The sequence below is a fragment of the Cajanus cajan genome, chromosome 11 (assembly GCF_000230855.2).
Source record: "Cajanus cajan strain Asha chromosome 11, NIPB_CcT2T_4, whole genome shotgun sequence".
NCBI lineage: Eukaryota > Viridiplantae > Streptophyta > Magnoliopsida > Fabales > Fabaceae > Cajanus > Cajanus cajan.
Window position 1 is genome coordinate 706,925 of NC_138527.1, and position 22,888 is coordinate 729,812.

The following is a 22,888-nucleotide window of genomic DNA, read 5'->3' on the forward strand; positions in this document are numbered from 1 at the left end:
GTAGGATTTTAAAAGACTTTTTTTGAGTAAAAAAGTCCATTGGTATTCAATCAGGATTTTATGTCACTTAAAAACAATCCAGTGGTATTCAATCTGGATTTTTAGGATTTTTTAAAGAGTCCATTAAAATCCACTGGTATTCATTTGAGATTTTGTACAACTTAAAAACAATCCATTGATATTCAAAAATTTAAGGATTTTAAAGGATTGTTGTGTGAGAGGGATTTTGAAAGACTTTCTAGTGTTATCTATAAATACCAGATTCATAAAACAATCCCATCCAAACCCATCGGATTTTGAAGGATTGTTTGAAATGATTTTTCAAGTGTTTTAAGAATTTTCAAGTGAGTTTTTCATCTTTTTTTTCTATGCTCCTGTCTTCTCCATTTTTTCTCTACTAATAATACTACACTATTGTTCATTGCTCATATATAATACTATTCTCATACCATTCTCCTATTTTGTGAAACTCTAATATGTAAATGATAGTGTCATTGACTTGTTTTATTTTTCTGTTCGTTCTCTTTAATTGACTTACTTTATTTTATTCTATGTAGTTGAATTTGTTCCTTTATATAACACAAAAAAATACTTGAAATTTTAACTTTTAAGTGGTAATTTTTTTTATGACACACGTTAAGAAAAGAAAAAGGTGAAAGATGAAATTGATATCATAATCTCAACAATATATATATATATATATATATATATATATATATATATATATATATATATATAAAAGATGAATTTGTTAGGGTTTTTGTGAGTAGAATGAGATAAAAATGGATCTTAGTAGTGGGAAGAACCCTCTTAGCATAAAAATTGCGAATTCTCTCTTTCCCTTGAATTTGTTACTCTTATCCCTCCTCCTTTTATGACTCAACAATTATTTTATTTTTTTTACTATGAATTTTTCTTTTTTATTTTTATATTATGAAATTAAGATTTTTTATATTTTAAAAAAAGAAAATTAACATAAGACATTGCAATATCTAATTTTTTAGGGTTTAGGATTTATGCCTTCATTAACTTATTTTTTAAAAAAGAAAATATTGTTAAAATATTTGTTAGAATAATTTATATTTATAAATATCGTTAAAAATTATCATATATATATATATATATATATTATCTATATCTAAATACTTCTGTTTATATAAAAAAAATTATATATCTAAATATTTTTTCAGTATCGAATATACTAATTTTTTTATATAAAAAATTATCTTATGTTTCTATATTTTCGTTTTTACATTTTTTTTATAATAACTGAGGTATTTGATCCATTTAGATAGCAAAAATATATTCGATCTTGTATGTTGGTGTGCTTCTAAAAATAATAATATAATTTTATTGATTTTGTCTATTATCCGTAATTATTTATATAACTATTTTTTAACATATATTGTTTTAGTAATTCAAATGGGAGATTCACAAGGAAATAATAAAGAAAAATGAAAAGAGAAAGAAAACTATGAAGCTTGGATTAAGGATGATTCCGATGAATTGTTACAATTGATAGTGGATGTTATAAAAAGAGGATAGAATATTATAGAGAATTATTATTATTATTTATCTAGACATTATTTTTTTTATTTATTATTTTTATCTTTGACTCTTTTTAAATTTGAATGTATAATTTTTTTTAAATCTTATCAAATGTCAAAACTCCACAAAATCCCACAGAATCCATTAAAATCCTAATTTAAAAGTCTTACAGAATCAATTAAAATCCTGATTTTAAGTCTTGTAGAATCTTGCAAAATCTTAAAAGTCATGAAAATCCTGCAAAGTCTTTTAAAATCCGCAGGATTTTTTTTAACTAAAAAAATCCTTTAAAATCCTAATCCAATACACCCCCCTAAGTATTTTTTTCAAACAAGCCTCTCCAATCTTAATACCAATTATTTTTTTTACAAGCCTTTTTAGGCTCTGCCCTTAGAGTAAAGATAGTGAATGATTACATAATTAATTAATTTCTTCTAAACGTAATATAATCAATAATAAAAACTCAAGTAGTCTACAAAGAACTATGCACAAGATTTACAATGAAAAGCTTCTTTGTGCTGTTTTCAGCTTTATATGTTTCATTATGCTTCTCAATGATTTATGTCGGACAAAATAAAGCGTTTTTAATTTTTATTTACGAGAAGAGGAAGTAAAAATTAAAGTTTATTTCTTTCGGGTGTGAAAAAATAAAATTAGTTTATGAAATTGTAGAAATTAATACAGCGGTGTACCTCAGCTGAGAGCAAAACTCAATCTGAAAATCTTGCTTGCTGGGGCGGTGGACTCCCTCCAACACCACTACCATACAAATATTAGAGACGAAGTAAAAAAAAAAAAAAGAGAAGCATATTTGAGTAGAAGTGCAGTGTAGGGTTTAACAGACAAAATCGCAAACCCTAATTTCACAGCTTTCGCACCCCGCCAATGACGAAGGTTTACGGCACGGGGACATACGATTTCCGGCGCCACCGCGTGGCGGAGTACCCGGTGGCGGAGTCGAAATCGACGGTTCAAAAGACCGGTGGAGGTGGCGGCGGCGTTCCGAGCAGCATCACTCTGTCGGAGATTCAGCGCGATCGTCTAACGAAGATTGCGGAGGCGAACTGGTTGGTTAGCGGCGATGTAGCGAGGGCGAAGAAGGAGAAGGAGTTCGACCCCGACCTTGTCCGCAAAATCTACGAGAGTGAATTGTTGGTGAAAGAGGGTTCCAAACCCGTTCCCTTGCAGCGTGTCATGATTCTCGAGGTTAGCCAGTATCTCGAGAATTACCTCTGGCCTCATTTCGATCCTCTCACTGCCACCTTCGAGCATGTTATGTCCATCATCCTCATGGTCAACGAGAAGGTCTCTTCTCTCTTCTATTATATTATTCTCTCTTCTCATGTTCCTTTTTGCAAGTAAAATTCACTCTTCTCTTGTGTGCCTCGCAGTTCCGAGAGAATGTTGCTGCTTGGACTTGCTTCCACGAGAGGAAAGATGCTTTCAAGGGCTTTCTCGAGAGGGTTCTTCGCTTAAAGGAGGTCTCTATCTCTCTCCTCTTTATTGTTGAGGTTTTAAGTTACGGAACTGTGATCCTTGACATTGATGCGAGTCCAAAACCTTGACATTGCGTTATTAAAACCTTGCATTTGCAGTCATGTGTTCATTTCCCCCCTCTTCCTCTACTGCAGTAGAATGCTGTATATAATTGTGACATTTTGCTAATCCATTGTTCTAATCTTACTTTAGGGACGAGAACTGAGTATCGCAGAGAAGACGAATTATCTAGTTTTCATGATAAATGCCTTTCAGGTATGCTGGTTCTGCACTTTGTCTTTTACTTTAGTTATGCATTATATTTGTTGAACATGTGTTTAAATGATTGGTGTGTAAGTTTATGTTATCATTGAAAGGAAGGAGGCGTTTGCCTTAGTGTTGAACTATCATTATGTTTTCAACATTTTTCTGTTCAAATATATCTCTCTCTCTCTCTCTCTCTATATATATATATATATATTTATAGAGCTCCTAAAACTTGAAACGTAATGGGGTGTGTTGTTTCTGATTTTTAATTTCGGTGAAAATTGTCTTGTGGAAGAAAATACCAAAAAGTAGAAAATAATTTTCAAACTAGTGCCGTTAATTCCTGTCTCTGAACATTTACTATAGTAACTGAACCTCTAGGGTCGGTCTAATGGTGAAAAGTGGTGAAAAGTTGGAGTAGTATGCACATCTTAGGTTCGAACCCCGGTGCTCTCATTGTAATTCAATGGATAATTTTTTTTTTTTACACTATAGCAACCCATCATCCCATCCCAAACAAGTGCCTTTGGAATTTGGCTTCTGGTTAATGGTTCTCAGTTGGTGCTACACTGCTATTTAATTATTTTATTCTATTCCATATGCCTCCTCTTTTCCCATTCTAGCTGTAACAATACCAGTGAACCAAATTTGCCCTTTGATCATTGTTAAATTTAACTAAGCTAATACTTTGCATCACAGAGTTTGGAAGATGATGTTGTTAGCAGGATAGTCTTGAGGCTGGCAAGTTTGAAATCTTGGCACAGTTTGTCTTATGGTCGATTTCAGGTAAGATTGAATGACAAGGTCAATTTAATATTTATGTGGTTATGAAATATTACCTTTGTTTTTCTTATTTTTAATTTTCATGATTAATGTTAGATATTGTTGTTTGCAAGCATACTAAATGCATTTATTTTCGGCCATTGATCTTCTTCACCTACGTAGATGGAGCTTTGTCTTAATCCTGGTTTGATCAAGAAATGGAAAAGGATGATGAAGAAGGAGCCTGTGAAAGGAGGAGGATCACACTCAACTACAGTTGAAGTGATGTTTGTCAGAAATTTCATAGAAGAATTTCTGGAGGTCTTTATTTGTTAAGAAGTTTGAATCTATATTACAAAATATTTCTACTTGAAAGTAGTTAGCTGAATGTTTTCTTGTTGTCTTTCTTTTCTTTTTAGATACTGGATTCACAGGTATTTACCCAGAAACAGTTATCTGTTGAGGATGATGAACTTATGGTTGCTACTGGTTTGGGGCAAGTTAATGATGCTTGTGTCCTGTATTGCGAGAGGTTTATGGAATTTCTAATTGACCTCTTGAGTCAACTGCCAACGAGGAGGTAGGTTGTACGTTATGTTGTTTAATACTATGTATTATATATTTCTAATTTTATGTATATTATATTTTTCAAGTGTTATGAATGATTGACCAAGTTACTTCCATAATTTAAATTAACAATTTTATACTCTTGCCCAGCAATTATGGTTGAACTGTGAATGGATTCAATTCTTAAATACATACATGAAGGAAGAAAAAAATACTTTTAGACAATATCATTTTTCTTGTGTAATCTTTCAGAACAAATATTTTCTGTTTTTCTAATGTATTTCTCTGATTATGATTTATAGGTATTTGAGGCCTCTAGTGGCTGATGTAGCTGTAGTTGCCAAATGCCATTTAAGTGCACTCTATAGGCATGAAAAGGGGAAACTTTTTGCCCAGTTGGTTGATTTACTGCAGTTCTATGAAGGGTTTGAAATTAATGATCATACTGGCACACAGTTAACAGATCACGAGGTTCTTGAATCTCATTATAGCCGAATGCAGTCATTCCAACTACTTGCATTTAAAAAGATGGAAAAGGTGTGTTTAGATATAATTTTATCTGAATAAAGACAATCTATTAAAATCTTAATCTACTGTGTATTACCAGTAGTATCATATAATTCTTCCGCCTACTTTCTAGTTTCATGCTTGTTAGTGCAAGATTTTTTATATATATTTTTCTGGTTGCAGCTGCGGGAACTTGCTTTGTCTAACATTGGTTCAATTCACAAGCGTGCTAATCTATCAAAGAAATTGTCTGTTCTTTCTCCAGAGGAGTTAAGGGATTTGGTTTGCTGTAAGGTATGTGATTAATAGATGTAACTCTTGCCTCTTCTGTTATTTGATTTTGGATCTTCAGTTGTTTCTTGTACCATGTTCGAATGTTGAGAGTTTGAGTTGATTGTTACTATATCACTATTGCTAATGATTATAGCGTTTCATTCAATTTCCCTGTATCCTTTGTGTCCATTTTGTGAAATTGGCAATGCATCAAGTTCCGATGATAAATCCCAACATCTTTTTCCCCCAAATGTAGTTGTCATTTATATACTTAACCAGATTTATATACTTAATTGTAGCTCCTCTTCCTCCTCGATTTATGAGCTTGCTTAACCCTCCCTTCTACTTGTGTACCATGGTAGTTATTATCTTATGAATCACAATATGATTCATGCAATTTGATATGATACAGAGGGAAAACTATGTGAATCCTATTGTATATTGTGTTTGTTCTTGAATTGCACATTGAATCATTTGAAATGTGAGGATTGCAAGAATCGCAATCTGTGTCTGAATCAGGTGGTTCTAGTTCAAAATGGGTCGCACCCAAGGTGGGTTGGGTCACGCGCTCCAGTCTTCAGAAAAATGTTCTCATTTTCTTCGAAAAGTCATGTATATTGGGAGGAAACCAGCTGATACCCTTCTCCCAAGGACAAGGAGACCCAACCTGTTCCCTCTTCTGAAACACTTGTCTCCTAATTTTTCTTATCTTGTCCATGCCTGCAACTCGAGGGGTGGGTCATGTTTGTGTTGTTGGTTTTCAGTGTATTTGCTGCTGGTTAGTGGGTTTTGAGCTGCTGGGTTGTGGTGGTCCCCTTCTGGTTTGTGCTGGCACCTTGCTGGTTTGTACTGGTTTTTTTGGGTGCTATATTACTGAATTTATGCAGCAGCAGCACTGTTTTCTATTTTTTTTTTGGAGGCTATGTTGTTGAATTGTGTAGCAGCAAACAACTATGTTTTTTTTGCTGAACTTGTGTAGAAGACAGCCACTTTTTTTTGGCCATTTGGCTGTTATTCTTTGTTTAATTGTATCTTGTTTGTCTTACATGATACTATATATATGTATATGTTTTCATTTTTCATATATTTCTTTATGCTAAATTGCTCCTTGAGTGCTTTTGTATGTCTTACATATATATGCTATGTTTTATTATTGATCTGAGTCTTATGATTCACGATTCAGTTCATGATTCAAAAAATAGGCTTTCTGATGCATGCTTTGTACCCCAATTCAACTACCATAATGCGTACAAGCTTACTTTGCATAGGAATATGATACAAGAAGGGGAAAGTGGTCTTTTTTTATATTTGAAAAGGGTTAGATTTTGTGAGTTTTACCATAGGTGTTGACAAAGTTTTATGCATCTGTTATGTTGATTAATTTTAGGCATAGTATAGTAATGCTTGCAAGAATGAGCCATGTGTTGATTTTTAATACTACATACCTCTGTTCTTGACATTGTTTTATTATGCAGCTCAAACTGGTCTCTAAGGAAGACCCCTGGTCAGAGAGGGTTGATTTTCTTATTGAAGTAATGGTGTCCTATTTTGAGAAGCAACAATCTCAAAAAGAAGCTATTAATGCTCTTCCCCTTTACCCAAATGAGCAGATTATGTGGGATGAAAGTGTTGTGCCTAGCATAAATTACTCTGGAGAAGGTTGTTTAGCATTGCCAAAGCTGAACTTACAGTTCTTAACACTTCATGATTATCTTCTTCGAAATTTTAATCTTTTTCGACTTGAATCAACATATGAGATACGTGAGGACATTCAGGAAGCTGTTCCACATCTTCTTGCATATATCAACAATAATGGAGATACAGCTTTTCGTGGTTGGTCAAGAATGGGTGTGCCAATCAAAGAATTCAAAGTCACTGAAGTTAAACAACCTAACATTGGAGAAGTCAAACCATCATCTGTTACTGCAGAAGTTACTTATAGTATTTCCAGCTATAGAGCACAGATTAGATCAGAATGGGATGCACTCAAAGAACATGATGTATTGTTTTTACTATCCATTCGCCCGTTGTTTGAGCCTCTTAGTGCAGAGGAAGAAGACAAAGCTAGTGTCCCACAGAAGCTTGGCTTACAATATGTACGGGGATGTGAAATTATTGAGATTCGTGATGAGGAAGGAAATCTTATGAATGATTTTTCTGGAAGGATTAAACGTGATGAGTGGAAGCCACCAAAGGGGGAATTGAGAACAGTAACTGTAGCTTTGGATACAGCACAATACCACATGGATGTGAGTAACATTGCTGATAAAGGGGCAGAAGATGTTTATGGTACATTTAATGTGTTGATGAGGAGGAAGCCAAAAGAAAACAATTTTAAAGCCATCTTAGAATCAATAAGGGATTTAATGAATGAATATTGTATTGTTCCCAAGTGGTTGGAAAACATTTTTCTTGGTTATGGAGATCCTTCAGCCGCACAGTGGACTAATATGCCTGACCTTTTGGAGACAGTAGATTTCAAAGATACTTTTGTTGATGCTGATCACTTAAAAGGAAGTTTTGTGGATTATGAGGTTAGTATTTCATTTTCAAATTCATAGATGCTATTGTTGCATGGATTTGATTGATTTCTTCCATTCAGTATGAAATTAAGGTATTTATGTGATTTTCCTCTTACTTCATGTATCCTTCAGGTGTCTTTTATTAATCCTGATGGCACAGAAAATTTGAATCCAAGGCCTCCTTTTAAGATCAAACTTCCCCGAACACTGAAACCAAGCAATGGTGCTCTTACTGGTGGAACAACTGGTATCAACACGGTTGATGCTAATTGTCAGAAAGAAACACTGATTATTGAGACATATACTCCTCCAGATCCTGGTCCTTATCCTCAAGATCAGCCTAAACAAAATTCAGTTAGATTTACACCCATTCAGGTGATCATAGTGAGGCCTTCCTTTTCTTTCTTTCTCTCTAGCTGCAGTTCAACTGCAGGTGATCATAGTTCCCCATGTATACTTCCCCCACATTTACTTTGTCCTCTTATTATTATATTCTCCATATGCAAGTACTGAATTAATATTATTAATCATAATAATAATGTGGAATGTTCCTTTCAAGCAGGTTGAGGCAATTATTTCTGGCATTCAGCCTGGTCTAACTATGGTTGTAGGGCCACCTGGTACAGGAAAGACTGATACAGCCGTACAAATTCTGAATGTTCTTTATCATAATTGTCCTTCTCAGAGAACCTTAATAATTACTCATTCAAATCAGGCTTTGAATGATCTGTTTGAGAAGATAATGCAGGTAAAATATTTTATTTCTCCTCTATTCTTACATGTTATTTTGTGTTTTTGATTGAAATTTTAAGTAGTTGATGTTGTAGTACATGGTGTGCAATGATTACTAAGTACTTATTGTGGAGAAGGGGTAGCCAGTACTTGTTATTGTTTTTCTCGTCTCGTAGGGATTTATCTATGCTATTCTATTGAGGGGTCTAACTCTGAGCTTCAAAACCCAATTTATTGATCAATTATTGCCTTATATACAGAAATTTACCATGTGTTTCATCTTAATCCTTTTTGTTTTAGAGAGATGTTCCTGCACGTTATCTTCTTCGACTTGGTCAAGGAGAACAAGAGCTAGCAACTGATCTTGATTTTAGTCGGCAAGGTCGTGTTAATTCAATGCTTGTCAGGCGGTTAGAATTGTTGAGTGAAGTGGAGAGGCTAGCAAGATCTCTTCAATTGCCAGAGGATGTTGGTTACACTTGTGAAACTGCAGGATACTTTTGGTTGCTTCATGTTTATTCACGCTGGGAGCAATTTCTTGCCGCTTGTGCTGAGAATAAAGAAAAGCCAACATTTGTTCAAGATCGTTTTCCCTTCAAAGAGTTCTTCTCTGATACACCACATCCTGTATTTACAGGTGAGTCTTTTGAGAAAGACATGCGGGCTGCTATGGGTTGCTTTCGTCATCTTAAGACCATGTTTCAAGAACTTGAAGAGTGCCGGGCATTCGAATTACTCAAGTCAACAGCTGACAGGGCTAACTACTTAATGACCAAGCAGGCTAAGATTGTGGCAATGACTTGCACCCATGCAGCTCTAAAGAGGAAAGATTTCCTCCAGTTAGGTTTTAAGTATGACAACTTGTTAATGGAAGAAAGTGCCCAAATTTTAGAAATTGAGACTTTTATTCCAATGTTACTCCAGCGTCAGGAGGATGGTCATGCACGGCTTAAACGCTGCATTCTGATTGGTGATCATCACCAGTTGCCTCCTGTTGTAAAGAATATGGCTTTTCAGAAGTACAGCCACATGGATCAGAGTCTATTTACTAGGTTTGTCCGTTTGGGCATTCCTTACATTGAGCTAAATGCTCAGGGAAGAGCCAGGCCAAGTATAGCTAAACTTTACAATTGGAGATACAGAGATTTGGGAGATCTTCCTTCTGTAAAGGAGGAAATCATATTCAACAGGGCAAATGCTGGATTTGCTTATGATTATCAGTTAGTGGATGTTCCAGATTACCTTGGTAAGGGGGAGACGACTCCATCTCCTTGGTTTTATCAAAATGAGGGAGAAGCAGAATATGTTGTCAGTGTTTATATATACTTGCGTCTTTTAGGGTATCCTGCAAATAAGATATCAATTTTGACTACTTACAATGGTCAGAAACTTCTCATCCGTGATGTTATAAATAGGAGATGCATTCCATATGACTTCATTGGTCCTCCAAGCAAGGTATGCTTCTCATTATTTGCTTTTAATTTATATTTTAGATTAAATATCAAAATAATTTGTTTGATGAAGGTGGTGTCAGTTTTAGGTTCTGGATTTCTTAGGATGATTTAATCATTATTCTTATTATTAGGGTACATTATACTTCTCTCTCTTTATAGACATTTACCTCTCAGAGATGAAACATGCTTCACTAAAGTCTATTTTAATATAAACAAATCTTTTTTGTAGTTACAAACAATTATGGGTGAGGCTCTCACTGACGTGTTTCCTTTCTCTACAACTTTCAATGTCACCAACTACTACTAATTTTGAATGCCTTGTTATAGAGTTTTGGAATTTAGAAAATCTAATGAAGTCTTAATGTCTTATACATGCCTATTAAAAGCTTTTTACTTTTTTACCAGTAATCTTCGTTTCATCTAAACTTCCATCGTTCATAGTAGTCATGGGCAGAGTTATGTTTACTGTAAGGGGGGTCTATGTTCCCCCCAAAATTTAGTTTATATATATATATATATATATATATATATTATATGCAAGACAAAAATTATTTCCTTTATTTTATATGTAAAATTCTTGATTTACAGGGTAGTAATATACATACATACATTGTTGTATGGCTTACTGACATTTCCAAATTGTGTTGATATGAGTCCATTAAAATTACTCTTTAAGTTGAGCAAGCCTGCATCACAATGTGAAACTTGTCTAGAATTTTTTGAAATTTGATTTACTTTTTTTATTTTTTATTTTTGATAAACCCACCTAACATATAAAATTACCTTACATGTGACCTTCCCTATTAAATGATTATTATAATTATAATTTTCTTTTCTAAAATTATTGTTCAATATATAAAATTTTAGAATAATAGAAGAGAAAATAAATATCTTGTAATAGTTTTTTTTTATGTATTTGGTCACTTTCCATCCCAACTAAAATATCTCCAAGAAGCTTGTTTATACTATTATAAATGGACTCAAGTTTAGCCCATATTCATCTTTCTAGGGTAATTTTAAAATTTAGAGGGAAGTGTAATTTAAGCATCTTTCAGGGGATGTGACTATAATTTACACGTTACTATTACTACTACAAGTACCAAGTAACATTCTAGCAATCTCATGCGTCAATACAAGGTTTTTTTCCTTGTATGATGTTTTCCGACAGTGGAGTAAATAGGCATCTGTAAAATTGTAGTGCATTTTTAAGGTTATGATCTCAATCAAGTTATCTGTTTTCTGTAAATGGCTGCTCTCAGGTTACTACAGTGGATAAGTTTCAAGGTCAACAAAATGATTTTATATTGCTGTCTCTTGTGCGTACTCGATTTGTTGGTCACCTACGTGATGTAAGAAGATTGGTGGTTGCAATGTCACGTGCTCGGCTTGGTTTATATGTCTTTTGCCGTCGTTCCCTTTTTGAACAATGCTATGAGCTGCAACCTACGTTTCAACTGCTTCTTAAAAGGCCTGACCACCTTGCCCTTAATATGAATGAGATTACATCATATACTGTGCGAGATGTTGAAGATCCTGGACCAATACATCATATACATCTTGTCAGTGGCATTGAGGAGATGGCTAGTATCATAGATAGTCTGTATCAGGTATGTCTCGCATCTCAGGATACAAGAAACTTTTCTGTTTATCTTCAGTTACTCTGATTCTTTCCCTGCTTTTTCCTAATAAAACAATTCATTAGGACATAAAAAGTTAAGAAAAAGACGAGGGGTTAAACATTTCACCTTAACATAAGAATAGAACACTAAGCAAAGAGAAAAGGAGAAAATTAACGAAACAAAACTGTCCTATGCCTTAAAATACTCGCGAAACATTATTGTTGGTGTGGTTTACAGTTATATCAAATAGAAGCTAAATGTCCGAGACATTTAATCAAGGTGTGATATCTATATTATTGTTGAAAGGGCCGGAATATCTATATTTTTGTTGGACAGAAAAGAATTTAGGTGTGATAAATAAGCCTTGGGGGATGGTTCTGACTTCTGAGATGGGACTAGAGTGGGTTGCAACTTGCAATCATTTGGGTGTTGTATACGAGTCTGATTGGACACAAGCTAGAAGCGCTTTTGAGAGTTTTTCTATTGAAAATAAAGAGTATTTTTCTATAGAGAAACTCTCAGAAGCACTTCTAAACTTGTATCCAAACAAAAAAACTTCTAAACTTGTATCCAAATAAATTCTAAGTATTGTGTTGATGACAACTAAGGACTAAAGTGTAGGGTAGATCTAGTCATTAAAATGGGTTTCAGTAGGGCCTAGGTCTTAAATTGAGTAAACTATTTACCACATGTTGGGAGGAACTTATTTACAATGTATATGGGTTTATCTTGTGACAAAATGTTTGGGGGTGTTTATGACTTGGTAATAGCTTATGATATGTCCATGAGCTATTTTCAGCTTATTTCAATAAGTTCTTCATGATAACTCATGAAAACAATTTAACCTTATCTCCTCTTCGATCATAGAAAGTGCTTATACGGTGGACACTTACTCAATAAGCACTTAATTTAGTTGTTTACCCAAACACATTCTTAGAAAAGTTCAAGGATAAAAGGAAGTAAATAACAAGGGTGCTCCATATGTTAATGCCTTATGAAAGGAATTGCACCATGCATATAAATTAACTTTGTAACTTCTGAAAATTTTCATAAATCAAAAAGTTATTATGGAGATAGTTAGAGAAGCATCTAGAGTGTATTTATTGTAGACTTAAAAGTTATGAAACATCGATACTTCAATTTGCGTCATGTATCTGTATTTGTATCTCTGATACGTATATTTTTGAATACTTCACCGATACATATATTCTTGAATACTTCACCGATATGTATTAGTGAAGTATTAGAGATTTTAAAAATATTATAAAAATCTTATCTATTCTCAATACTCTTGGATACTTAACCAATATTTATCAGTGATACATATTGGTGAAGTATCCAAATCTATAAAAAACTTATGAAGTATCCATTTCAGCTAAAAAAAAACATATAAACATGTTTTATATAGAAACATTGCCCCTTGATGAACTAAAATTGGAAATTGTCTTTATGAATGATCTTAAGAAAGAAATGAGATTGATAGTAATTTATGATAAAGTGATTTATAATTTTTTTTTTCTTTTCTGTAATGTACAAAAAGTATGTAATTACTTTGGATTTACAAAATTGAAATTATATATTTATTATATTTAATTATTTATGGATTTTGCTCATAATTACAATTATACATTTATTATATTTTATAAATATTAGTGCATATGAAGACATGTATCATATCCTATATATTTTAAAATAAATGTATCGTTGTTTAGATGCGTATCGTATCTGTGCATCATAGCTTAATAGTGTGTTTGGATGGGCACTTTTAAGAGTACTTCATTTTTTTTTTTATGAATTTGAAATGCTTTGGGGTAAAATGATTTGTTTAGATAAAGAATTCATAAAGATATTGAAATTCAAACATTTGTGAAATTCTTCCAAATAGTGGAATTTCAAATTCTCTCAAAAAGAATAAGAATTTGAAATTCTTCATTTTTTTTTTCTCTTTTCTCACGTATGTCTTTTATCTCTCATTTCTCTCTCCCCCTTCTCTGTTAGAGTCAGCAAAATGGTCACGGGTTTTACCTCTAGTTTTAATTATAAGTGGTACAAATCATTAAGACCAAAAAAAGTAATTAATATGGTTACTTTTAATTAATTCTATCATAAATTTAAATTTTATTCGTAATATACCCTTTACTTTAAGTGATTATATTTGATATTAGTTATAACTTATAAGTGAATGCATAGGAAATAAAGTTAATAATAAAGGGTGTAAAAGAAATTTAACCTTAAGTAATTTTAAAAACTAAGATTGTTGCTTAAAATTAGGACCACAGAAAAATCTAATTTGTTACTTATAATTAGGATCATAGGTAGTATTTTTAATTATTGTATTTCAAGAATATTTGTTTAAATTATTAAATATTATTTAATATTAAAATTATTTTTAAATTATTAAATATTTAAAAATTGGCTAATGTTTATTTTTGTGAAGTTCAATCTTAAAATTTCTATATATGTGGATTAAATATTTTTTATCCCTTAACTTTTGTCAATTTTCACTTGGTCTTTGAACAAATTTTATTTGGTTTTAATTCTTGAAATTTTCTTTCATGAACAACAAATTTTGATGTTAGGGACCAAAATTTTAACAGGAGAAAAAGTCTAAGACTAAAAGTGAAAATTGACAAAAGTTCAAGTGCTAAAAACATATTTAATCACACACACCCGTGTGTATTAAAATCAATTTTGCTTATGTGAAAATTAAATTGCCTTACTCAAACTAAAAATTTGAAACTTGAGAAATTTGAATTGATTTATCCAAATGTAACATTTAATGAATGATGAAAATTGAAATTAAAGTAATTTAAATTCGAAGAATTTCAAATTCTTTGAATTTCTAAATACAACCTAAGAGTCTTCATGTTGTCAGAGTGGTGAGAGAATTTTCTCTGGTTTTTTGTTTGATCTTAATTTCTACCGATGGATGAAATATATAAAGCATTTTACCAGTGTAGATATAATACGAATTGTTAGAGACGTGAGTTGAAGCCACCTTATATCATTTTCTCCTTGTTTCATTTTCCCATTTGAGTGGATTTCGTTTCTTTTTGTTGTTTTGGTTCTCTAGAGAATTTTTTTTTTCTTTCTCAAATATGAACTTACTTTTCTAAAAAAGAATCATGAGACAGGCTGGAATATAAAAAAGGAGGATAAGAAATTCCAAGAGGAAAGTCCCATGAGCTATGCACATGTTCACCTACATAATGGGATTATAATCATATCCATGTTTAAAAATTTGTCAACTTATCCTATGATGCAGAAGGATCAAAAAAGTTGAAAAAATAATTTATATTTTGTCTTTGGATTTAGCATGGTCTTTAATTGAGCCAAATAGAATTGTGTGATCCAGTAGCTGACTTCTTCTAGTGGGATAAGGCTTTATTGTTCTGGTGGTGGTTGTTGTATTTGGATTTGGCATATTAAACATAAGATCAAATTCCAATTATTGACTTATATGAAGCATGGGCATGCACACTGACATGGCTAATGTCCAAAATATACAAGACACCACATAAGTTGGTTTTTTCTGCACGTTAAATAAAAACAAATGTTTTTTTTATATTTTATTTTAATAATAATACTAGTGCTCTTGAAATGTCTGTGCAAATGGAAGTTTTGACTTGACTCAAGTGTCCGACCCTACAAAATATAAATTGTGATTGGATAAATAGTGAAGATTGTTTGACATTAACTACTCACAAAGGAATGAAAATATATTGTCAAATAAAGTATTGTATATAAACAACCTAGTTTGTTGAATAATCTAAATTACCATAACCTTGTATTTAGAATATTACACTTAATTCAGATATCAAAAGTATGCCTTTCACAATATTATATCTTGACTTTTGAGCTTGTATCTCTTGACATTTTTGTTATCTCTGATGAACTTTTGCTTAAGATTCTGTTTAGTAAGGGTTTATGTTGTTTATGACAATTCCGCTTTTGTAGAGGTTTCTCTTGCTGAGAAAGCAAAAACTATATAACGTTAATTATTGAAAATTGACATGTTATCGATTAGCTACTTCTTGGCCATAAAGCATTTTGAAATCTATAAACTATATGCGTTGAATCATATTGCCTGCTTGTGGAATATATCTGGATTTTATGTTCTGACTACAATTTAGTTCTTGTTACATTTTAAAAATTTACCATTTCTGTTTGCCCAGTCCAAATTTTATTATATCTTCCGTGTAAAGCTTGCGCAAGCATCTGAGTTTTGCTCTATTCTGTATCCATTAAATTTTTTATGTTTGTAAGGGTTGTCCCTGCAGTTAGGCAATTTTCTTTACTATTTGTTATAGTGGTTTTGGGCAAATGGAGGAGTGTAAAACTGTAAATGTTATATCTAGTTTTCTTATTTTTGCTGGATTATGTTCCATTCGCTAAAAGGTTATGCCAGAAATATTCCTGAGATACTTATTGCTACATCTTGTGATGGATAGTATTGTTTAACTGGCTTCTTTTAGTACATCTTGGTCTTTTGTTGAGTGGAATTTTTTCTTGCACTGGTACATTTTGTTCTGTCTGCTTCTTGATCTTTACTTTATCCTATCAGTGTTTCTTGCATTCCTCTACATTTAATGATTTCTATTATTTTCTTGGCTCTATTTTTCAATGATTTTTTTTTCTGTATTTCCAGGAAAAGTTGAGACACCAGTTTCATCAAAATGGGCCTTATTTTAGTCATTTAGAACCATCAGAAAATACAGATGAGGTGCAAAATATGCAGCAGACTGAAGACACTGATATGCGTGAGCAAACAGTGGATACGCCTCCTGAAAGCAAGGGAACTACAACTGTTGATAATCACGTGGCTGGAGATATGCCACCTGAAAACAGCGTGGAAGATGTTACCATGGTTGATAATAGTGCTGGTGTTGCAAATGGGAGCCCAACTTCAAACGAGGGACAGGTGTAGGTGCTTCTAAGTAAGAGTTCATGGCACATTTATTTGTTTGTTTTTGCAGAGTTAATTATCCGTAGGTCGTGGCATTTCTATGTTTAGATAAATCAATGCCAAATTGACAATATGTAGTAATAGCAAATTAGATTCTTGATGTTGAAAGGTCAGGCGGAGGAAATCACTTTTATGTACCAGTGGTAATCAATATATGGGATGCTTATTGGTGTTCAGGTGCTAGTGCTAGTGCATAGAGAAGATATATTTTCCCCTTGATTTTTTTGTAGACTACGACGAATTTACTGTAGATTAACTGTTACCTAATTAAGAATTCAATTTTCTGTATAAGATTAAGATGACGTTTATTTAGGTTTTTTCGTTTTTGTCTCTCCCAAAAAATTACTCTTCTGGGAGGTTTTTATTATGTGAAAGAATACCCAAATTCTTTTGTGGGACGGTAGGCACGAAGAAAAGCATTGTGAAGTTGCATTTTGTTGGGTTTAAGTACATGAGAACTTATCCAAAAATTAGTCTATTAAATGGGAGAATCTCAAGATTCAAGCACCTTAGAGTTTCATATTTTATTTAATGTAAGATTCTTAACATTATTATCCTTTTTAAGGATCAACCTTCATGGTGGCTTTCATTTTTAGTGATAGTCTTTTTCTTTTTGAGAACTTCACTTAAGTGTTATTATTTAGGCCTTATTTATTATAATTGCTAGTTTTTTTTTTTTGTTTTGTTTTTTTTTATATAAATTTCTAAATATTAAATGTAATTTCAGTTTTATCAATTTTAGTTTCAAATGTTTACCTTTTAGTTTTGAAATTTATTTATTATTTTAAATATAAAATGTACGAATTATTTTTTACTTAATTTTATCTTAGATAATGAAGATGAGGGTAGTGATGGTGGCAAATGACAAATGAATTGGCAACAAAAAAAACAAAAAAAAAAGTGATAATGTTACCGTGATAGTGATACGGTGATAATGATAATTACGATAATAATAGTTGTAATAGTGATAAGTTTTAAATTTAAATATTAAGTAGTGGGATGTGGTGAAATGAAAATAATAATTGTAATAACTACAATAATAATAATTACAATAATAATAATTATATTGAAGTGATTATTAAAATCGTTAAAATTGAAATTTTACAAATGGATTGGAAGGGAGGTGAAAACTTGTAACTAGGATACTAATTTAAATAGGAAATTTTTTGTATTCTTACCTATAATATTTATAGATAATACATATGAATAATAAAAAGAAACAGATAAAAAAATAACTTAAATAAACAAATAGGCTTTAGAGAATTTAGGAAACATCTTTGTCTATGTTGCTTTTTTTTTTAAAAAAAATTATTCAAATGTACTATCTATGTTGTTTAATATATATGTCGACGAAAAAGTGATTTGATCAACAAGTTAAATGGGCCTGCCTTGATCTATATATGGGTTATTATCGACGTAAAAGTGATTTGGTTTGCTTACATAAACATCACAAATTACATATAGATATACTTTTAGGAATTTTTTTAGGGGCAATTTTCTTCCGGTGTTTGACAGGCCTCAAAAAATTTACGAGTCACCGAACAAAAAAGGTACTATTTTTCTTATAAGTTGATAGAAATAGAGGATATTTTAAATATATAAATTGTATTTTAAATTTATAATAAATTAGTATTTTAACCTTTACCATATACACAATAAAATTTTATTTTATATAACTAAAATTTATAATAAATAAATATTTATTAATATATTAAAATTTTCTTTATTATATAAATTATAATTTAGATTTATAATAAAAAATTTATATTATAATATAATTGTTTAATTATTGATATTTTTAAAATATTAAAATTTAATTTAGAAATAACAAATAATAGATTAAGCATTTGGTTGAGTAAACTTTTTTAAAAATACCTAGAAATTTTTTATAAGCTAAAAATAATTTAATATATAAGTTAAAAATGAGTTTTAAATAAATTATTATAAAAATTTTCCAAATTAATTTATAAAAAAAATAATTTTAATTTATAAAACAACTTTTTTTTTTCCCTTTTAAAAGCATTTCTAATTTATTACCTGGATGAAAGGCAAGTTCCAAATTATGTTCTACTCGTAATCCAATATCCAAATGCGTTTATGTAGGGTTTGGGTGCATGAGATGGAGGCGAGTGAGCAATGGCATAACATAAGAATGGAATGTTGGTTTGAGCGGCTTCCCATGGTTGAGTTCCTCATCCAATGTGCTCAAGTAAACTAACTAATCTCTCTCAATTCTCTTCTTCTCTAATTTTCTCTTACAATAGTTTTGTTTTGTGTGATTAATGGTAGCACCTCCAAGTTCCCCCCATTGTTAAGTACTCCGCATTGTCCTTGTTCGCTGATCGCTTCTTTCCCTCTCTACCTCCGTGCGTACTTCTCTCTCTCTCTCTTTTTCTATATATATCGTTCCATTCTTTGGTTTTCTCAATTCATTTATGCCCTGCCTCCTACGAAACCAAGCTTCCTAAAAGGTGGAAATTCATCAAGCTGGCTATTGCGTCCCCTCACAGAGAGCACCTTCCACCTGTTTGTGCTTATTTCCCTATGGATTTCAACCAAAGTGGGTTCTCATTTTCCCTTCCTTCCTTTTCCTATCTCAATCCTCTCTAAATGGGGAAATTATTAACTACTCATGATTTCTAACCACTCACTATATGATATCAAAAACTTTGATGCATGTCATGTAGTGACTGATGCTAGTCTTGTAATATCTAATTTGGTTCTGACCTTTTGCAATGCAGATACACGATTCTCAACCACTTTCCGTTGCATGTTTCAAGTTCTTGGCTGATAAAAACATCAAGGAACAACACTTTACGACTCGAAATTTCCTCGAAGCAGTAAGCCGCACAATCGTGTTTTTCTCATCGTCGCAAAACCTTTTTTCCTTTTCTCTCCTCTCATGTTTTAGGTCATTGTTCTGCAGGAGGTGCTTTTCATGCAGGTATAACTTGACTTGGACCCCAAATATCAATCAAAATTTTAAATTGTAGTTCCGATTTTTGTCGCGGTCCTTGGTAACGTGGAACATGACCGACAAATGTGGCTGATGCAGTTGCAATTATGGTTGCACAGACCCCAAAAATCCTTACATTGTGGCCATAATCGAGATTGCAGACTCATTTTTTAAAGAACAAAATATAGATACAGTATGATGCTGTTTTTCAATCACAATTGGAATTTTATCTCATAATTCTATGTTATGAACCCTTTATGAGCAAGGGAGAGCTCCTAAAAATTTAAGCAAGAAAGGAAATAGAAACTAAAATCTTTAATTAATTCTCCTCCCTCTATCTACTATAGCAATACAATGATTATATATAGCATACTACTGTAAGCAATAGAGTCCAAAACAGATTCCTGAAAGTCTTAACAAACTTATTCTAGAACCTATTTCCTATTTTTCTATTAAATAAAAGAGACTAATCATATATAGTAACATTTTGATTAGAGAAGAGTACCAACATCTAAGGTACTATATTTAAGTTAAATCCTTTTTTAAGCATTGGTATTAATATCATGAAATATAAGAATTCAGTTGATCTTGATATCGTTTGGTATTTTCGCAGGTTTTGGATTTTGAGATTGGCACAACAAATATTGCCTTTTTGTTTCTCGAAGATCTTTGGGTTCAGTTCAAGTGAGTGTGAGTCATATTTCTATCTCTATATTTTAAGGTTGTTTCTTGAATTGTGACTTCTCAATTCTCATTGGTTTGCACTTTTAAATGATTGGGTTCAGGGGAGTGGCAAAAGTTGGCGAATTGATTAGCATTGAAGCTTGCATGGAAATTATGGATCTTCTTTATGAAAAGGAGGAGATGTCGGTTCTTTTCAGGTCTCCTCATTCCATTGCTGCAGCAATCTTGGTAAGTTGATATTCCCCTGTTATTTCAATATTCCAAGTAATATCCCCCTGTTATTTCAATATTCCAAGTAATATCTCATATAAGTTTTTGACTAATGCAAAGTTTTAATATACTTGTGCAGGTTGTGTCATATGTAATAACAGTCCCAAAACAGAAATGGGAATTTCCAGTTCTTGCATGGGGTAAGACTTAAGAGAGAATCTGGGTTTAATTTTCTGTTATTGGGTTATTGAGGAACTAACAAGGATTTTGTTGTCAGTAAATTTTGTGACCTCGTGTAAGGAAGATGATATGATTAAAATGGTGACAGTGATTCTCAAGCATGTGCTTGAACCTTGTTGAATACGAGGTAAGTGAAATTTGAAAGATTAAATTGAATCACTTTTGGTATCTGTAACCTGGATTGTCTTGAAGTTTATTATTTAAAGTATTCAACTGCCCAATCTGTCAATGTCAGTGACTATGCAATAATGTTATGTATACAATACAACATGCTCAAAATTATGTTAGTAGGTTTTCTTCTCTTTTTTCTGTTTTGCTATCTCAGTATGGTGCATTGAACGCGTGAATCCTGTCATCTGCTTGGTGTATCCTAATTATTTACTTATAGGATGAAATTCTTGAATGAATTGTTACATCACATTCTTGGTTTGGCTGTATTTTGGATATCTTGTCTGATTCTTCCACCTGAATGGTGCTTTAGTAGGTGGCTGCAAAAGAAATTAGACATTCAGAATTGTGAAAGCGTTTGAGGATAAATATGTTACCTTATCAAAGAAATGTCTTCACCAATTCAAAAAAATTGAAGAAATCATACTCTTCTATTCACCCAAACAGTCGTCGAGGGCATCGTGTTACTGGTAACCAGCTATTTAGCTTCAATTACTTGCAAATCGGTTCTATCTTCCTTGAGAATCATCCTCATTGATTCATCAGTAACGTAAACAGAAAGCTACTATATAATGTATGTCATACTACCGCTACATAACATTTATTCAGTATCACTACATACAAAAAGAAATAATGAAAGCCTATTTTTCCAGTAGTTATGCGAGTTTGGTCCAATAGATGGACTGGAAGAGAAAGGACCTTGAGAAAGAATTAAAAAACACATCTGTTCCCTATAAAAATCTTGATTTTATGATTTCAGTTCCTAAAAATGTAGTAACTAAAAGTACTGAAAAAAATTAGAGACTAAAATGAAAAAAGAAATCAGGAGTTTATATATATCAAGAATAATAGTACTTCAAATTTTTTCACATCAACAATCAAGTTAACTGCGAGAACTATTTTAGTAACGGAGAAAAATGAAGGAACTAAAAGTACTTAAAAAGAAATATTAAGCCCTTGCAACTTATAGAAACAAAAATTATTAAACCCCTACAACTTATATAGGTCAGCAGTAAATACATTTGAGTAGTCTGACTAATGAGACGGGCTGTATGTCCCTGTTGTGTTGAAGCTCATTAACATGACTTGACCCATCATCTTATAAGCACCCCATAATTTTGTCGTATGTTAACAACTCCTATCCATAACTAAACGTCAGTCTGTGCACCCTCTTTCTATCTGTAATAGGTGGATTACTATGTTACACGGATACCATACCAGCAGAACTGTACAAGTATCATATGTTAGACTACATGTATTTAAATATGTTTTTTTTTGGGAAAATCGTAAAATTAAATAAATTAAGAAGAATAAAAATAATGAAAGGGTCAAACTCAACAAATTCGAAATGGAAGGACTTGTTTTTTAACATGAAATAAAATGAAGTTTTACTCAGTTTGACCCAAACAAACATAAAGCGATGACACTTGTTTTTCGTTTTGTTAAAGATCATACTTAGAATTGTGAGAACCCTAAACATAACGCTTCTTTTTTATAACAATGTTGCACTAATATCACATTAAAAATTAAGCTTTGTTAACTTGAGTTATGGTGATGATTTTGAACATATAATCAGATCACATCTGCTTACGTACAGCCAAAAAATATCATGGCCAAAGGTAAAATGTAACCTTTTTATACATAAACAACGAGTTGAAGTTCTACTTTAATTAAAATTAAAAACATAATCTTCTACACTTTGAATCCCTTTCATATTTTCCGTCTTCTTCTACTTCATCTACTAAAAAAAACAACTTATTTCAATCATTACTTTTGTTGTCTTTTGCATAGAAAAACTACTTGTACAGTAAATTTATATTTTTATAAGAAAAATGATGTGGCAAAAAGAGATAAAAATATATATAATAAACTTTTTATTTTAGTCTGAATTTGTGAGACTATGTCATTATAATATTTTATATGTTTAGTTACTCTTT

At 31.9% G+C, this 22,888-nt stretch overlaps 2 protein-coding genes across 5 annotated transcripts; both read left to right on the top strand.

Moving 5' to 3' along the window:
- The first annotated feature begins 2,214 nt into the window (after nt 1-2,214).
- EMB2765 (P-loop containing nucleoside triphosphate hydrolases superfamily protein) lies at nt 2,215-16,984 on the top strand. The gene is made up of 14 exons (XM_020380837.3): nt 2,215-2,853; nt 2,940-3,029; nt 3,238-3,300; nt 3,991-4,077; nt 4,237-4,374; nt 4,473-4,633; nt 4,923-5,157; nt 5,311-5,421; nt 6,876-7,934; nt 8,055-8,297; nt 8,485-8,670; nt 8,955-10,109; nt 11,368-11,715; nt 16,376-16,984. Exons 1-14 carry the CDS (start codon nt 2,434-2,436, stop codon nt 16,652-16,654), a joined length of 4,575 nt encoding a protein of 1,524 aa, XP_020236426.1. The 5' UTR covers nt 2,215-2,433; the 3' UTR covers nt 16,655-16,984.
- A 1,757-nt stretch (nt 16,985-18,741) lies between these two features.
- On the top strand, nt 18,742-21,606 carry CYCJ18 (cyclin J18). 4 transcript variants are annotated; one of them, XM_029274907.2, is made up of 10 exons: nt 18,742-18,902; nt 18,983-19,059; nt 19,435-19,533; nt 19,620-19,637; nt 19,749-19,842; nt 20,263-20,333; nt 20,435-20,561; nt 20,683-20,743; nt 20,821-20,910; nt 21,265-21,606. In XM_029274907.2, exons 1-9 carry the CDS (start codon nt 18,783-18,785, stop codon nt 20,901-20,903), a joined length of 750 nt encoding a protein of 249 aa, XP_029130740.1. In that variant the 5' UTR covers nt 18,742-18,782; the 3' UTR covers nt 20,904-20,910; nt 21,265-21,606. The 4 variants fall into 4 exon arrangements, with proteins under 4 accessions (XP_029130740.1, XP_020236410.1, XP_020236407.1 ...); XM_020380821.3 differs by lacking the exon at nt 19,749-19,842 and adding an exon at nt 19,154-19,253 and having other exon boundaries at nt 18,743-18,902; XM_020380818.3 differs by lacking the exon at nt 19,749-19,842 and having other exon boundaries at nt 18,765-18,902; nt 18,958-19,253.
- The last annotated feature ends 1,282 nt before the right edge of the window (nt 21,607-22,888 follow it).

Excerpts from the sequence above, each read along its gene's own strand:
- EMB2765 (XM_020380837.3), top strand. The coding sequence starts at position 2,434 with ATGACGAAGGTTTACGGCACGGGGACATACGATTTCCGGCGCCACCGC. Across the intron at positions 4,375-4,472 it reads TCATAGAAGAATTTCTGGAG|ATACTGGATTCACAGGTATT; the intron begins GTCTTTATTTGT and ends TTTTCTTTTTAG. Across the intron at positions 5,158-5,310 it reads CATTTAAAAAGATGGAAAAG|CTGCGGGAACTTGCTTTGTC; the intron begins GTGTGTTTAGAT and ends TTCTGGTTGCAG.
- CYCJ18 (XM_020380818.3), top strand. Across the intron at positions 19,254-19,434 it reads CCCTATGGATTTCAACCAAA|ATACACGATTCTCAACCACT; the intron begins GTGGGTTCTCAT and ends TTTGCAATGCAG. Across the intron at positions 20,562-20,682 it reads CCATTGCTGCAGCAATCTTG|GTTGTGTCATATGTAATAAC; the intron begins GTAAGTTGATAT and ends ATACTTGTGCAG.